This window comes from Panicum virgatum, chromosome 5N, assembly GCF_016808335.1.
Source record: "Panicum virgatum strain AP13 chromosome 5N, P.virgatum_v5, whole genome shotgun sequence".
Classification (NCBI taxonomy): Eukaryota; Viridiplantae; Streptophyta; class Magnoliopsida; order Poales; family Poaceae; genus Panicum; species Panicum virgatum.
In genome coordinates this window covers 770,089-786,849 of record NC_053149.1, presented here as the reverse complement: position 1 = coordinate 786,849, position 16,761 = coordinate 770,089, and the positions used below count along the sequence as shown (strand labels likewise).

The 16,761-nt window shown below is 47.4% G+C and overlaps 3 protein-coding genes across 4 annotated transcripts; 1 reads left to right on the top strand and 2 right to left on the bottom strand.

Moving 5' to 3' along the window:
- Positions 1-565: 565 nt before the first annotated feature.
- LOC120672600 (50S ribosomal protein 5, chloroplastic-like) lies at positions 566-1,825 on the top strand. Its single transcript, XM_039953096.1, has 2 exons — positions 566-770; positions 1,335-1,825. The coding sequence occupies exons 1-2, from the start codon at positions 668-670 to the stop codon at positions 1,667-1,669; spliced, it is 438 nt and encodes a 145-aa protein (XP_039809030.1). The 5' UTR covers positions 566-667; the 3' UTR covers positions 1,670-1,825.
- A 680-nt stretch (positions 1,826-2,505) lies between these two features.
- Positions 2,506-6,438, bottom strand: LOC120672599 (WPP domain-interacting tail-anchored protein 1-like). Of its 2 annotated transcripts, none has more exons than XM_039953094.1 (5): positions 6,221-6,438; positions 5,320-5,868; positions 4,076-5,232; positions 3,140-3,304; positions 2,506-2,944 (listed from the first exon to the last, which is right to left on the bottom strand). In XM_039953094.1, exons 2-5 carry the CDS (start codon positions 5,813-5,815, stop codon positions 2,711-2,713), a joined length of 2,052 nt encoding a protein of 683 aa, XP_039809028.1. In that variant the 5' UTR covers positions 5,816-5,868; positions 6,221-6,438; the 3' UTR covers positions 2,506-2,710. The 2 variants fall into 2 exon arrangements, with proteins under 2 accessions (XP_039809028.1, XP_039809029.1); XM_039953095.1 differs by having other exon boundaries at positions 6,226-6,438.
- An 820-nt stretch (positions 6,439-7,258) lies between these two features.
- On the bottom strand, positions 7,259-12,045 carry LOC120672632 (transcription factor MTB1-like). The gene is made up of 2 exons (XM_039953137.1): positions 11,700-12,045; positions 7,259-9,504 (listed from the first exon to the last, which is right to left on the bottom strand). The coding sequence occupies exon 2, from the start codon at positions 9,497-9,499 to the stop codon at positions 7,637-7,639; it is 1,863 nt and encodes a 620-aa protein (XP_039809071.1). The 5' UTR covers positions 9,500-9,504; positions 11,700-12,045; the 3' UTR covers positions 7,259-7,636.
- Between the last annotated feature and the right edge of the window lie 4,716 nt (positions 12,046-16,761).

Below are 16,761 nucleotides of genomic sequence, written 5' to 3'. Positions count from 1 at the left end.
AACACGTCGTCGATGAAAACTAAGTGTAGTGTGCATCAATATCATGTAAGCTGTGGACAACATTGTATATATGTATACTTTGTAATGGTAATGGTGAATGTCAAATGTAGCGCATGCAACTGCATACAATGTGTCACAAGCTCAGCTTAGAGTGATGTTGCGTGTGACTTGTGTGTGATTAACATGATGGTGCTGCTGATCGTTCCAGTCATATTCTCTACATTTTTATCCTTTGACTAGTCAGACAATTAGAAGCCGTGCATGAAAGAGGACAAGTCTGAGCTCAACTGAATTTTTGTGAAGCTGTTGCAGGTTCAGTTTCTGGACACAAAGAAGTTTATTCTGATTCAGCAAATTTGTGAAGTGGGTGTGGCTTACCACCAGGCCCCATTCGGATCTCTGCATTTGAAACTCATTCTAGGAATTGTATTCCAGAAAAGAGACTCAACAACAAATAAATTACCAATAATTTGATTCAATACAATTTGTTTGTTTGGATATTCGTTGAATCATTTTCCATGAATGAAATTCCACATCCAAATGGAATGTTTTGGAGTACCGGGCCGATCCATGGTTGGTTGGGCCCTGGCCCACCCGAAACGTAGCCTCAGTCAGCAGCTCAGGCTTATCCCTCCCATCCAGGGCGGAGGCCACACCACCACCACCCATGGCGATGGCGCTCCTCCTCTCCCCGACCGTCTCCTTCCTCTCTTCCCCCTCCGCTCCACGCTCCCCAGGTTTCTCCGCCGCCGCCAATGTATCCTACCACGGTAAGCTCCACCGGCGCGCGTCCTCGATCCCCAGCATCTTGTTCGAGTCCTATATGCTGGTTGGGTTGGGGTCGGCTCTTGGGATGGGTCTGCAATCCCCTGTAGCCAGCCACGGCTGCTATGCTGCCGGATTAAGTGTCGAGCCCCGGGCTCTCTGTGATGCTGCTGGCTCGTTAGGGAATTTCTTCCAACACTTGTTATGCAAGCAATTTCTTTGGAGCTGCAGGCTGTTACGCTCCCAATATGCTAGAGCAGTATCAGTTGGGTCGTTGCTTCTTTCCTGCTTTATTTAATGCCGTTTAAGTTTTTTTTTGAAAGACCATCCCAATTAAAATTTAAGAAGCAGCAAAGCCTAATGACACTAGGCTTCAGACTTGCCATAGTGGATTATATGTCCACATTTTCCCTTCTCTGCCTTGTTAATCTAGTGATATAGTAGGAAGGAAGCACACTGAATTTGTATTGTATTGCATTGCACATGTGAGCTCAGAATTTTAATACGCGGAATAGTGTGCACTGGATCCTATTAAGTGGTTTTGCTTCTTGTTATCACTATTGTTGCAGCCCCAAGCCTGCAATGTAAGGGCCTCTCGTTCCACCAGAACCCTCTGAATGCGACTGCTCCATGTGCTTCTTTGGCCGAGAAGAGGCTGGTTCTTGCCCACGCCGCCGCAGAGGGTGGTGAGGCTGACGCGGGGCAGCCGGAAGAGCCGAAACCTGTGACTAAGATTGAGGAAATGCCGCTCGAGTCAAAGCAGAAGATGATCATGGAGCAGAGGGCGCGGATGAAGCTCGCCAAGAAACTGAGGCAGCGGCACAAGCGGCTTGTCCGCAAGAGGAGGCTTAGGAAGAAGGGCAGATGGCCACCGTCCAAGATGAAGAAGCTCAAGAACGTGTGAACAGCGTGGATGTTAGCTGCCACTCTTACTTGTCTTTATTGATACTTTGAGCTTGTCCTTTTTACCAATTTTGTTGTTCAGAATCTGAAACACAATGCCTATAAAATGTAATTCTCTTTTCACGTAATTGAATCTTCTCACAGTCTACTGGAGTCATTGTGTCTGAATTTCACCCTGGATGCTTACAGGATTGATGTGCTTTTTTAGATATGGTTCAGGGCCAGCACTACAGTCTATGTTGCATACATAACTATATGTTCTTTCCTTAGCAATTTAGGCGTATTCGTTACCTGTCGTACATCATGATAAATGTCATTGGAATGATAAACAGATGATCCTTCAAGGCTTGAACATTTCCTGCCCTCATATTTGCAGTGGATTCCGACTCAGGGCTCACCATTTCAGGCTAAGAAGTCAGTTCTCATCAGTTATCAGAATGTGCCCTCTGCTTCCTGAATATGTCACAGTTTGTGCTCTTACCTACTTCCGCATCAACTAATAATATGATACGGGAGGATTACCAAGGTGCATAAGCCCTGAAAAACAGCTGAAGTTATTTTATCATCTACAAGCACAACTTGAATTATCCAAAGGTTGTATTTCTTATGACACATCCGCTGTTTAGTTTTCTGGAGATGCAGGTGTCAACCGCAATGTGTTTGCAATTTCAGATTAATTTTTTCTTTAAAAAAATCTGGTCAGATACAGAGTGATTATACAAGAAGGTGCATTACATGTACTGAAGTTCTGAAAGATCCTGCTAGGTGCCGTAGTTACACCCCACCAAAAAAAAAATGAAAGAAAGATTCTGTAGCTGACCATTTTCCAACAGTCTCGGCCACACAAATGGGTGGAGCGGAATTTCATTGGCTGTGCATCGAAGGCATCTGGTCTCATATAGGGTCATCTCACAGTTAACATTATGTTTTGACACTAGAAAGTTGCAACTGCAACGGTTACAACTAGCCAACCACTACCAAAATTTGCATCTGCAACGATTGATATTAGAAGATAGCTTCTATTTTATTCTACGCAATACTACTAGCCTAAAAATTTCGTTAGAAATTGTTCAACTCTGTCATCAGATTGGTACAGCTGGTACACAAGAACAGCAGCAAGCAAGACCAGCATTGCCACGGAAATGTGCTTCCAATTTAGCTGCAGCGGCTCAATAGACCGCACTGTCTCAAGTGTCCTGGCACCAGATTCATCCTCCAGTGTAGTCACCTCCTCAGCTTCCACCTCTTCCTGTGGAGTGCTATCAGTAGATGCCACCTTTAATTTCCACATAAATAAACAAAGGCAGTTAGAGGTTAAGTGGTATACCAACAAGAGATAGATTAATCTATCCGCCAAAAATTAAATAGGAAGCAGCTAATGTTTATTTACCAATGCAGTGGGAACACACAAGACACTCATAGCTTCGACATGTTCCATAACAAAAACAAAATACTTAAACATAGAACTGACCTTGGGTTGTGTTGTTGAACAATTTAGAGATGCTTCCTCCATTACTTTAAGGGGCCTGAGTTCACCTTCAGTTGCAGTAACTTCTTTGCTCAATGATGCAGCTCCATTATCATTTTCCTTGCATTTTTTAGCCAATATCCTGTTCTTTTTTGTCAGTGTAACGATCTGTACAGCACAGGCATCAGGGAGGGTTCAATAACTGCTCAAGATATTTACATACACTGCAACAACTATAGAGTGATACGGAAGTGGTAGAAAAGCAGCCGGAGAGAATTTCAGAGCCAAGGCAGCAGGAGAACAATACAGCAGAACAAGTGAACAACAAAATATGTTTGCATGGCTACATATCAAGAACAACTCAATTCATAAGCTTGGCAACTAATTATTTTGGAAAAGCAGACAGTTCATTTCCGAGAATAGAGGATAAATCTATTTCTATTTCCAAACAAACACAAAGAAGAAAATTGTGTCAATAGGGTCGTTGCAATTACGCAGCACAATAAAGGGAACTTGTTCCGTCAACTTATTCAAAGTCATCAGATTAAAGCAACTGGAATCACATATTCAATCATGGCATTTTTCTTCTGCATTAGATGAACCACAATGAAAATCATTATTGTATCCTGTGAAAAGTTTGGTTCAGTCTGCCTAAACATGATATATAAGAATTTCACATTAGACACATAGAGGACATAAAAGTGATCATTCAGTATTTATCCTTTCTATGTTATTGTTTTCACACCAGCATCCTAGAGGAAGTAGTGTGCAAATCATTCAGGAGTCAGGACACTAAGCCATCGATATGAAAGCACTAATCTAAATGTTTAATAATCATATAGATTACAGCTGCTATGTACATACATCCAAATAACATGCAAACACTGACAGACAGCAGAAAAAAAAAGTAATATAACAAACTTATTAGAATGTAAGTACCTGTGCATGAAGTCGTTCTCTTTCCAAGGCAAGTTTTGAAACCAGGTCAGTGATTGTTTTAGTTTTGCTACAAATGTCTTTTGCAGTGCAGATCTTCAGTTGATTGGCTTGATGCAACGAGTTTTCTAGACTTTCTACTCGACCTCTCAGAAATGATAGCTCTTCACTAAGCTCTAAATTAGTGTCTGTCAACAATGAACATTTTGATTCAGCATTCTCAGCCCTGGTTTCAGCTTTCAAATACTTTTCTTTCAGGTCTTCAATCATATGTTCCATATCAGACATCGAAGATCTTAACATACCCTGTTGTTCAACAATAGCATCTACTGATGCTCTTGCATGCTCTAATTGAGTGTCCGATTCCTTAAGTTTTGTCTCCAATAAGCCAGCCCTATCTGAACCCTGACTTTTAAGGGAGTCCAACTGCCCGCTAAGCTGAACATTTGTTTGAGTGAGCTGTGTACACCTTGCTTCAGCATTTTGTGTTCTACTTTCTGCATTGGTAATGGCAATTTTAAGATCACTGATAATATTCCCAAATGGGTCTATCTCAATCTGCATTGTATTATGCACTTCTTCAGTTTCCCCTCTTGATAGCAGTGACCACTGCGGATGAGAACCGGAGTCCCTCAACCATTCCTCCAGCTGCTGAACCTTATTCCGCAAAGTCAAGAATTCAGGTGGTGATAGCACCTGCATCTGCACAGCCTCCTGACTGCCATTGTTGTCACTGTCTCCAGGCACTATCTCCCTTGTGCTCTGGTTGACATTTAATTTCATCAAGCTTTCCTCTAACTTTGATTTAAGTTCACCTTCCCTGTGAATTGAAGCAGTCAGAGAGAACTGGATGGTATCAATTGTACTAATGAGTTCCTTTGAGGCTCCAAGAAACAGTTGGGAAGCATTTTCTGCTATGAACATTCTTTCGTAAAGATCTCCAATGGATTCCTCCAAGAAATACGATTCTTGTTGCGCGTAATGCAGCTTCATTTTGAGGTCTTCCACAGAAGACTGCGAACCGAATAACTTCTGTTGAAGATCTAATTCACTTGCTATAGACTGTTGTAACATCTGCAGAACATTTCTCTGATCCTCAGCCTGCATAGTGGTGTGAGTTGACATGTGTCCATCTTCATATCCCATGGCCTCACCAGTTCCTGCAAAACTGCAGTAGTTAGGAAATGCATTCAATCAACACTCACCACTAGAATTAGTATAATAAGAAACTGACGGTTTGAGCAAACCTTGATTATCTTGCGAAGGCTGTATGGATTTCTCGAAGGTTGCAGACTCCCTTCTAATAGCAGAGATGAGCTCCTGCATCTTTTTCAAGGAATCTGTTGTGGTATGCAGCTTGTCCATGAGGCTGCTCCCTGGTTCTTCCTCCGGGACCTTGCTTTCAGCGCTAGCAATAGCCATTTGGATAGAAGCAACTAGCTTCTCCAACTCATTGGTTTCAGAGTCTACGATGGCATAGAGGACATCGAATTCGAAAGCCTTGTGAACCAACTCGGCAGAAATGGATTGAGGCTCCCGCATGAGAGGCTCGATGTCAGCGGCTCGGCGAGCGATCTCCATGACCAGCACCTCCAGGTTTAGGAGCTTCTCGGAGGCGAACGCGACCTCGAGGTCCACCCTAGCCAGAATGTCCCAAGTGCTTGCCCCTGCAAGCTGTTGTTCTCCGGGTAACAGCATGTCCTCTTGAAAATAATCATCGTCCTGAAAACTGTGGGCATCCATGGTGGTTCTGTTTCGTGTTGTTTTCTCTGTCTTTATTTATGTGTATATCCTGCCTGAGGGTTGCATACATATGTGATGTGAAGGAATAAATATAACAGTAGTCAGACACTCATATATGAAGAGGCTGTAGGAGAGGAACATGCAGGGTGGGTCAGTGGGTGGGTATATTGTGGCTATGAAGTTGGATGTGTGAAATTAAACCCAAAATAATAAGCCCCAATAATCCGCGAGTCGAGTCCATTCCTCCCATCATACGTACCGGCGAATCTTACACGCTATAATCCCTCCACCGTGAAGTCGAACAATCAGGCAACAATCGCAGCGAGCTAATAGATGGAGGATAACAGTAGTCGAGTGCAATCGGGAGAGCGGAGCTCCTCCTTCCTGATGGTTGGGTTGGGTTACCTTGCCTGGGGTTGCGGAGCCGTCGCGATCTCCTTCTCCGGGGGTGGCAGCGGCGGCAGACGAGGAGGATGAAGGATTTGAGAGGGGGCGACGCTCCGTTTTCTTGTGCCTGCGCCGCCCAGCCCGGCCCGGATGGGATGATTCGCCGCCGGAAAAGAGGAACGTTGAGGTGGGGTCCCTGACCCGCACCGCACGAGGGGGGCTGACGTGGCCCCTCGTGGATTTGCAAAAGAATGCAGCTCGATTTTATATTGAATCGAATTTATATAAATAAAATGGTATTAACATCTACTTATTTCAGATTTGATCACTTCACCGTGCAGGATCATCAAATCTTCAACAAATCGATTGGACAAAAAAAGTATCAAGAGACATTTCTATCAGAAGGTGAACATGATGCATCACATTTGTTTTGATGAATTAGGAGATACAGTTTGTTCTGGGTCCTGGTGGTGCAGTAGCGTTAGTTACTGTAGCAAATTTTGACTATTAATTAAAGGTATTAAATAAAGTTAGTTTACAAAACTAACTTCACAACTCATGCGCTACTTGCGAGACGAATCTAATGAGCCTTTGACCGCATAATTAGAGGATGGCTACTATAGCATTACTGTAGACAATCTTGAATTAATTACCGTCATTAGATTCGTCGCGAACAGTTACACTCATCCGTGAAAAAGGTTTTGCAAATAAAATTCGTTTAGTACTCCATGCATACAAGATTTTCTCGTAGCGCAAGTTGCGCTAGGGAAAACCAAACAGAGTGGTGTGTGTGAGAGAGATCAGAGAAGGGTAGCGCAGAAGCAGTATGATTTTTTTGCATCCTCGACACGGGATACCTGAGGGAGGGAGGGAGAAACTTGACTGCATCTATCTGGGATTGTAGGGTGTGGGTGTCTGGCTCCAGCAGTCCTGTAATGCTCGCTCACCGTAAACGGCGGTCCCCTGCACGACAACGAGCAAGAGCAACCATCTCTCTGTCCCAGGGCAGGAGTTCAAACTTGTACTTCCACACATAAACTGGAATTGACACATGAATAAGAAAATTTAAATGAAATTGAAATTTCCAACTCATTCATGACAAGAGAAAAAACATGTACTGCTGTTTATTGTTCTGCTGCATCATCAAGCTTACACTAGGACACACAGTGTATCCATCCATCCCCATCCCCCCAAAAAAAACATTAAAAAGAAAAAACTACACGGACCACCACAAGAAATCTACCACACAGCAGCAGAGCCCCTTTTTTTTCCCCTCTTCCTGCAACGCTAAAGGTCAGAATCTGAACTTTCCTTTCTCCACCTACAACTCTCCTCCTATCGACAACGGGACATGTCAAGGGCTGCTGCTGCTTGTTTGCAAGCAACATGGTACACCGACACCCCCTACGGCGCCAATCTGGTCCTAAGCTCTGCTCAACTGCTCATCGCACGAGACATCGCGGCAATCACTTTCTCCCTCGTCTGCTGCTCAGTGCCAGGGCACTTGATGATGAAAGAATGCACCACTGTCCCGTTGTTGTTGCCAGTCACCTTCGACTCACCAACGCGGACTTCTGCCTCCTCAAATGCTTGGAAGACTTTCTTGACTGGATGGCTCTCCATGGGAGACATCACTCGAACAAGAACCTCATCCTGCACCACCTGGATGTCCACCTCTGGCCTAGGCGCTCGCTCCCTCGGATCCACCATACCTGACTCCAAAAGCCTTTCTCTCTCTGTCTCCATATCTTTCAGCTTCTTCTGGAGGTCAGTGATGTACGTTATCGCATCGCCCAGCAGGGACGCCTTGTCCATTTTTGATATGTTTGGGACAACGGCTCTGAGTGCGTAGAACCGCTGGTTGAGCTTCTCCCTCCTCTGCCGCTCAGCCTCGACATGGTTAAGTGGTTCTTCCCTCCCGTTTGCAGGCTTTCTTCCCCTCTTCCTTGGCCGCCGGTCCTCTATAACAGGTGGCGGGCCTTCCTCTTTACACAGGCCATCCATCTCTGCACTCTCCCCATCCAGAACAGCTGCTCTTGTAACCAGCACTCCAGACTTGGAGCTGCTCCCGGCACTAAAATCGATTTGTCTAGGTACCTGTGGCTGCAGCGGCTGCTGGTTCACTAGCTGTGGTGTTTTCTGAATATGTGGCAATTTCTGGAGCTGCAGTTTCTGAAGCTGAGGCGCCTTTTGAAGCTGAAACTGCGTTGCACTAGGGCTGTCCGCAGCTCCATTGCTGCGGTGTGCAGCTTCATTGCTCACAATCAGCACACCATTGCCAAACTTCTGCTGATGAGAATTCAGGCCCCGTGCCTGACTCCAAGTAAAATTCTGCAATCCTTTCTGGACATTGGGAAGCAATGAGGTCCCACCACCAGCAGCAGCCCTCTGTTCCCATGACCTTTCATCTATCTTAGATACACCAACCGCAGGCACTGCTGAAGGCCGGCCAAGGTTCAAATCCTTCCCAAAAATCTTTGCCAAAGCAGGAGATCTTTCAGGAGGAGTGGGGCCATTTCCCTCATGTCTCTGAACTGCAGCCTTATTACCGCTTGCCCCTGTGAACACAGACCGTATGGTCTGGATAGTATCAGAACTCTCAGCTACGTGCTGCATTGAGCCCAGTTCAAGAACACCACTCTCAAACGGCACCAACACAATAGTCCTAAATCCTGCCGCGTTTGCAAGGAACCCGCGGTAGCAGTAGTTGGCTGGGAATACCTTGCGCTCATTATTGGGAATCCAGAGGGGGATGCCTGCTGCAAATACTTGGCCAGGGCCACCAGCACGACGAGGGAATGCAAAGTACATAGATGCTAGGAAGAACATCTCAGTATCTGTCACCTGATCAATACCAGGGGCATAATCCTCCTCATCCGCAACCCCGAATGCCATGTGTAACCTCTGCAGCACACGCTTGCGCATCCGCTGCTTGGTATCATCACTGCCTGCAGAAGCAGCAGCTCCCACCTCTCCATCTCGGGGCTCACGGCAGGAGCCATCCCCCCATCCAAGGACAAGGTCACTGGACTTTGTGCGTGAGAGCTGCCAGAAGATGGCATAATTCCAACCAGTACCAGGGCCGTCTGATTCAACAAGCTCCTGGAGTTTGTTTTGCAAGTCATCTGGCAGAGATGCAGCAACAAGACCCTTGGATATGGCACCGCCGCCTTTTGTTAAATATGCAAAGGCATCTGTTCCGAGGACAGCAGCGCCGAGAGCTCGGTCCTCCTCCGTCCATGTCCCACCAGTTCCTCCGACAGCGCCGTCGTCCTCCATCTCCATCTTCATGACCATAATACCTACTCAAAATGGACAAGATCAGGACATAAAGCAGTGCAGTTGGGGAAAGTAAGTCCTAAATCAATATATATGTAAGGTAAACATAAAAGATAAGATTTTCAGGCAAATATAGAAAATAAATTCCATCATATTTGTATTTATGGAAAAGGTAAAACAGAACGGTTTGCTGTCACTGTCTAGATAGAAAGGCATACTGAACTGCATCCAAAGTGGTAAGCAAAAGTTTTGCGAGCACACTTGGTAGTCGACACACTTCCAAACATACACTTTTTGAGATTGAACCAGTGTCTAGTGCAAGGCTGCAAGCTCCACAGAGGAATAAGTAAAATAAAAAGCGGATTTTGCTAATCCAGGGCAGTAGATACATATTACATGTGATGAGCTTGTCAGGCCAAGGGTGACACTATCTAGAGTAGTATGTCATGAAAATGAGCAGAGCTCGTAAAATATAGGGCATATTAGTGTTACCAAGGGGGTGGCTATGAAATGGAAATATGATATGATAACTCCTATCCGCCGTGGGCAGGGAGCGCTCGGAGCAGCCCTGCGCTCCGCGAGCGGCCCTGGGACGACACGTGTGTGGAGAAGCCCGACGCGGGCCCTGAGGAAAACGCCGTCTCCTCCTCGCACGTCGGGTCTGCCCTGGCCCCGCATCAGCACGACCGCGCAGCGCCGCCTCCCACCTCGGCTTCCTCCTCTGCCTCTTTCTCCTTTTCCCCTTACTCTCAGCGCCAGCGGGCGGAGATCCGGCCAGCGCGGCAGAGCATGGAGGTGGCCGGCGATGTGGGGCGTGGAGGCGGACCAGAGCGGGATCCAACCTTCCCGTGGCCGGATCTGCCTAGCGTTGCGCAAGGAACCCCATGAATCTCGCAAATCCAAGGATGAGATGGAGTGCGACACGCACTCAGCGGATGGAGGTCGGCGTGGCGGCCCGCGTACTCGGCCGGCGGCAGCGAGGCTCGCTAGACGCGGTTACCCGCCCAGGCGCTCGGCCAGTGGCAGCGGGGGCGCGGATCAGCCGACGGGGGCAGGGGCAGGGGCCAGCGCCGCTCGCCCGCTCTCCCGCTCCAGCGCCGCCCCTCCCACCCGCTCGCAAGTGCCAGGCCTGCGTGGGGCCATGGCCGAGGCGCGGCCCGCGCGGGGCCATGGCGGAGGCGCCGCCCCTCCCCTTCTACCTCCGCCGAGCATGGGCCCTGCAGCGCCTGCGCATCCACGGCGCGGGCCTCGCTGGCGCACTCGCGCCCTCCCTCGCGCGCCTCCCCGGCGGCGTCCAGCCCACCTTCCGCGCGCTCGCGCCCACGCTCCGCAAGCTCAACCTCAGCCGGAACGCGGGGAGGGCCAAGAGCTTGGCGTGGAGCTCCGCCGCCAGGTCCGCCGCTCGTCGGCTCGAGATGTGGGCGCGCAGATCCGGGGAGCTCGCCTGCCGTAGCCTCCGTCGAGGGCGACGACGATCGCCATGGCGCGCGGCGGAGCTCGACGCGTCCCGCCATGGCGCGTCGCGGAGCTCGACGCAGCCCGCCATGGTGCGTCGCGGAGCTCGAGGAGGCCCGCCATGGCGCTCGCGCTCGAGGAGGGAGGGAGGCGGCGCCGGGTACAGAGGCGGAGGCGGGGCGCTGGGGAAGGAGGAGGCGACCGGCGCTTCCGATGTTGACGTGGGAGCGCCGGCCTGTTTTTTTTTTTGGCTTTTCTCCTTTTTTTTCTCTGTTTTTGCTTTTCTCCTCTTCTTCTTTTTTATCTTTGTGCTTTTTTTCTTCACGCGGCGGAGCGCGTGATTCTACCTAGTATATATATACTCGTAATAACCCAGTCAGTCAAAGAGCATAAAATAAAACGTCCGCCAACTGTCTGTATGTTTTAACTAGGCTGACACTTGATCTGAGGATGCGTGACCCACGGAATTGTAATCCAAATCTGAGCTAAAGGCAACATGACGCGAACAGTGTGGCTTGGTGCTAGTGATTTGGATCACACCCATGAGAAGGAGGGCGATTGCGGCCTAATCAAGTCTCTAACCCTCCTGGGCACGCAAATCCGCAGACTAGCGAAGCTAAGAGTGCAGCAGTAATGAGAATCACATTCGGAACAACAGGCAGGGCAGGCAGGGAGTGAGAGTTGCGGCAATTGATCGAATTAAATTAGATTAGATTAAAATAAAAAAAGGATGAAACGGAAGAGGGGAGAGCGGCGGTCTCACCAGATTGGGGGCCCAGCGGCCGAATCGAGGCCTCGGCCGCGGAATCCAGCAGCGCGGCCGAATCCGAGCCGCGGGGCCCGGATCTCTTCCCGCGTGAAGGCGAGGTCGCTCCGGCGTGGGGAGGAAGAAGGGGCGCGGCGTGAGTCTAGGTAGCGCCTAGCGGGGGTGGGGGTGGGGGAGAGGGAGGTGCTGGGCGCGGCGGTGGTGGCGGTGGCTGGAGAATTTCTCTGGTGCGCGAGGGGATTTCGGGGAGGTGGGGGCGACCCGCCCGACCTCAGCCAAACAGCCCCTGCTGCTGCTGCTGCGTGCGACTCACTCCGAGAGAGAGATGGATGGATGCAGAGGCAGAGGAGGAAGAGGAGAGCCTCCCTCCCTCCCACCCTTTTCTATTGGCTGGCTGGCTTCTCCTACAGAGCCGAGCCGATACACCCCGTCGGCTCGGTGCAGCCCAGTTTTGACGGACCATCAAGTTAAGGAGGGTTTGATGACCAACGATGATTGCACTTAGTTACATCTCTGCTTTATATTTCTTTCAATTTAGCATGACTGTGTATAATAATAATAATAATAGAAACTGAAGGTACGGATTATACAATTATATGATATCGCCTATTGTTTAGGTATGGATTAGAAATTTGAATTTGCTAGTGATTTGAGAAAGTATGCGGTGTTCCTTAGAATCGAGGTTTGTTTTTTTAATAAAAATTATGTAGCTTTCCATTTTGTTCATATGCTTATTGAAGTAGCCTAGTCGGTGACTATAACAGACCACTGCTATGTATGTGTGAGCCAGTGCCCCTTAAGAGTCTCCAAGAGTCTATCTCAATTTCACTCTCTAAATCAGTATTTGGAGAGTCATTTACATAAATTTCGCTCTCTATGCATCTTCATTCTTCAACAGTTTTTCTATATCATATTTATACTCTAAAGAGCCATTTTCACTATCTATTTTTGGCTAGTGAGAAATTCGGAATAGATGATAGCTATATTTGGATAATCACTTAGAGAAGTTCTTGAAGACTATTTTTTCATCAAAATATCTATTCCTAACAATTAAGATGGATATGAAGAGTCTTCTAGAGTTGCTTAAAAAGAGAAAGTGCGAACCAATCTTCATCTTGTAGGCCAGTGCCTAGCGCCTAGGATAGATTGATTGATCAAAAGCAATGTGCTTGCCTTTTCTTTTTTTTTATCTTTTTTTGTCTTTTTTCTTGTGCTGACTTTTGCGCCTTGGCGTGGCGTCCCGCCGCTACGTGCCGACGCGCGGTTGGTCGGGGGCGCCCACGCCACGAGCCCCTCTCCCTCCCTCCTCTGGGCGGCTGGGGCCGCTGGGCCCTGTCCCTGCCTGCCCGGATAAGCACACCACCTGCACCGCGCAGAGGATCCCTCCAGCACGTGAACCCCCTCCTCCTCGGCTAGGCTCGGGCTCGGGCTCCTTTGCCGCAGCTGGCCGGCTCCGCGTGAGCACGTGCTGGCCACGTGTCATAGGACCTGGCGGGATCGGGAGAGAGGGGGGGCTCGTGACGCCACGTGACCTGTGTGCCCACCCGAGGCGCACTGCCAGTGTTGCTTCCAGACGTCACTGACGGATGGGACCAGAGACTCGGTGGTCCCATCTGTCAGACAGAGGCAGCCAGCGACGAGGGTGGTGGGTGGTGGGAAACGTGAACTCTATTTAAGGAAAAACGTGAGGCCCTTGACACGTTTTAGGCCCGCTCTAACCATGCGCGCCTTTTCCTTTCCGCACTGGCTGACGCCGCGGGGCCCGCAGCTGGGTGGCGGTCTTCGGTGGGACCGGCCCCGGCAAACGACGGGAGGGACGAGGTGGGCGTGCTCCTCCTCTCCTACCTCTCGTTAGCACGACATTGTTGCTTCCTGCTTTTATCATTTCTTTCCTCCAATTGGATCGACTTGATAATCTAACACTGTTCTTAGTCGACGCTCCGGCTATAATCTGAAGATTTATGCTACCAAAATACTAGTACCGCATGCCCTATACTGCTATTGTGTAGTGCAGCCCACGTTTCCATCTACGTACGTACTTGATAGACAACAACTAATTTGTTGTACAAAGCACCGAAAGTTAAATCCAAAGCTATGCTTTTAGGATGGAGGGCGCTTGACATTTTGGGAAATAAAAAGTGGATCTTTTTTACAAGTCATCGATTACTTATGGTGTTATATGAATACAAACATGGGCGATTGGTGGAGTGTGTGAACAAAGTTTTTTCCCCCTTTTCTCTTATTGCTATGTATGATGACCTGGATGAGTTGTTAATTCTTTTTTATACTTTGCTCACTAAAGTGATTTTTTCAGATAATAAACTCTGAGCAGGAATGTTCCAAACACCACTCGTAAATCAATCTCTTGTACTATCATCACTTGCTATCCATAAGTCTTGTGATGAATCTCGCCGACAATTGTTTTCCTCATGTTGTGATCTTAGCTCTATGAGAAGTTGATCACCTTGTCTCATCATCATTCCTTGCTTTGTTTGACATTTTCTTCTTGAACGGAAAACCTCACATAACTTAATTATTCGTCCTGGTTTAAGAGCCGTGTCAGAATCCAGTTTGAGTGCCTTCTTAAAAGCATCGTCGTCGTCAAAAGGTGGCAGACAAGCGACCCTGTTAAATCTGCCGAGAGGATCAAAACTACCTATGCCATTGCTGTTAGAACGAGAGGCCATACAACACTTGAAATCGAACAAGTCACCAATCGAATAAAATCGTGGGAGATATCGTGCTTCTTATACCTTGCTTCTTAAACTATCTCTAAGTTCTCATTCTTTATCCGCAAAGGATCATATCGTCAACATCAATCTTCTCTAGTGTGACTTTGTCCTGCTGGCTTTGATGGTTGGTCTGCTCCTCTTCCCTTAAGAGTCTTCCGTTCTGAATCTCGGGACGAGATTCTTTTAAGGGGGTAGGGTTGTAACACCCCAGGTGTTAATCACCTGTAGTTAAGGTTAATCATGTGTTTGGTATCGTCATTAACACTAACCGTGCATTCAAAAAATATTTTTTAATTACATTTTTGCTAGCTTGTTAACACATGAAATGATGACTATTTTTTCAAATCCAATGAAACATGTTTTAAAAATAACTTTTAAATTCTTGCTTAAATAAACTTTTGTCTAAAAAAACAAACTTGTAGAGTTTGGAGTGTTGAAAAACTTTCGTGTTTATGATTTTTTTTAAAGTTTCAGCACAAAATTTGAAGAAAACTTTTAATTTTGCTTTGAATAGAACATTAATGCCTTGGTTTTAACATTTCAAATTTTAAACCATGATTTGATCTTCAAATGAAGTTTTGCCTAAAACAAAAGTTGGAGGAAATCAAATTTTCAACAACTTTCATTTTTGAAATTTTTCGAGTTTCTATATGAAATTTTGAGTTTTGGACGGTCAAAATCGAGTTAAGTTTCGTTGAATCGTTTTCTCTGTGTTCACTGCTCCCGGCGCTCATGCTGCACGCCCACGCGTCGTCGCCGGCGACCTCCAACCGTCGACGCCCGGCGATCCTCGCCCTCCACGCCGCGCTCGGCCTTATCCCTCGCGCACGACCTTATCCCCTCCTCCCTGGGCGCCTTCTTTTCTTCTTCCTTCCTTTCTCTTCCTCCTCCGGTTTGAGCTGAGCAGAGTGCCGCCACCGGCGTCGCGCCGGCCTTCCCTCGCCGCCCCGCTGCGATTCCTCGCGCCCTAGGCCGCCTCGCTTCGCCCCGCACCTGCTCCACTCCTCCTAGAACCGGGGCGAGCCCCTGTTCGTGCTCCAGAGGCGCCGCCGCGCGCCATCAGCGTCGCCGCCCCCCTGCTCGCCGTGGAGCTCCCTCCTTCGGCCTCCCTCGGCCCGAACCGACCCGCCCACAAGCTTCCTCACGCCCCACCGGTGCTCCTCGGCCCGAGCCCGCCCCGAATCGGCCACCGGAACCTCGTCGTGGTCGCTCACCGCCGCCGCCGGCCGCCTGCTCCCGTCGCCGGTTCTCCTCCGACCACCCCGGCATCAACCGAGACCACCCAGAGGTAGCTCTCGAGTCTCTCATGCTCCCCCACCTCTCCCTCGCCGCCGGGAAGCACCCCATCGCCGGAATCGAGCTCCCTGAGCCTCCTCTGTTCCAAAAATCGCGACCAGGGACCTTGTGCACACACCAAGACTCATATGAATAGTGTCGCGCTGGACCTTTTTGAAATTTTTGGCTGAAACTTTGGAAAATCATAGTAAATCATAGAAAATCAGAAAAATGCAAACTAAAATTTGTTGGATTCCTTGTTCTAAGATCCACAACTTTACTTACAGGTTGATCTTCAGTTTCTAAATAGTTTTTGCTCTAGTTTAAATGTTAATTTAAGTGGTTGCAAGCTTTGAAAATGCATAGTAAATAGTAGAAAATGGTAAAAATGTAAAACCAGTTGGGTTAGCTTTATTTTGACATGTAGAACTTAAAAAAATATATTTAACCTGCTATTTTTTTTAATGTTTCTATGACGTATTGATTAATCATGGTTAATGCTTGTTTTAGCTTTTGTATTTAATATCTACAGTTTTTGGATGTTCAAAAATTATGGAATTTATGTAGTAGCTTACTCTTTACATGTCTAGTTCACTGTAAAAATTTCAGAACCAGAAGCTATGTGCATGTGTGTAAATCTATTTTTGGTTCGGTTTGTGTTGTTGAGGATAAAATAAATGCTTTATGTTATCAGTAAATATTGGTTAATTGTTTTTACACTTCTTCTTAGTAGCTTATCATGCTGGTAAAATTTGGTTACCAGTTTATGATTGCAAGTTAAGTTTTTACTTTTTGTTTGGTTCCTAGTGTTAGTTTTCCTTGTATGCGGTTGCTAGGAAATGCTTTGTTGCGTGTAAACTCATTTGAGATCATATGTGGTTTGCTTTATATTGCTTGGTCCAGTTTACATTTCAGGTGGTTGCGTCTAGAATCAGAATATGGGTTGCTTTCATATCGCTGGGTTCTATGTGCTTTTTAGTTGAATAGAAGTCCCTAGTTTTTTTCCATTTTGCTTATGTTGGCTGGTTAAGATAAATGAAAACCTTAGTGTG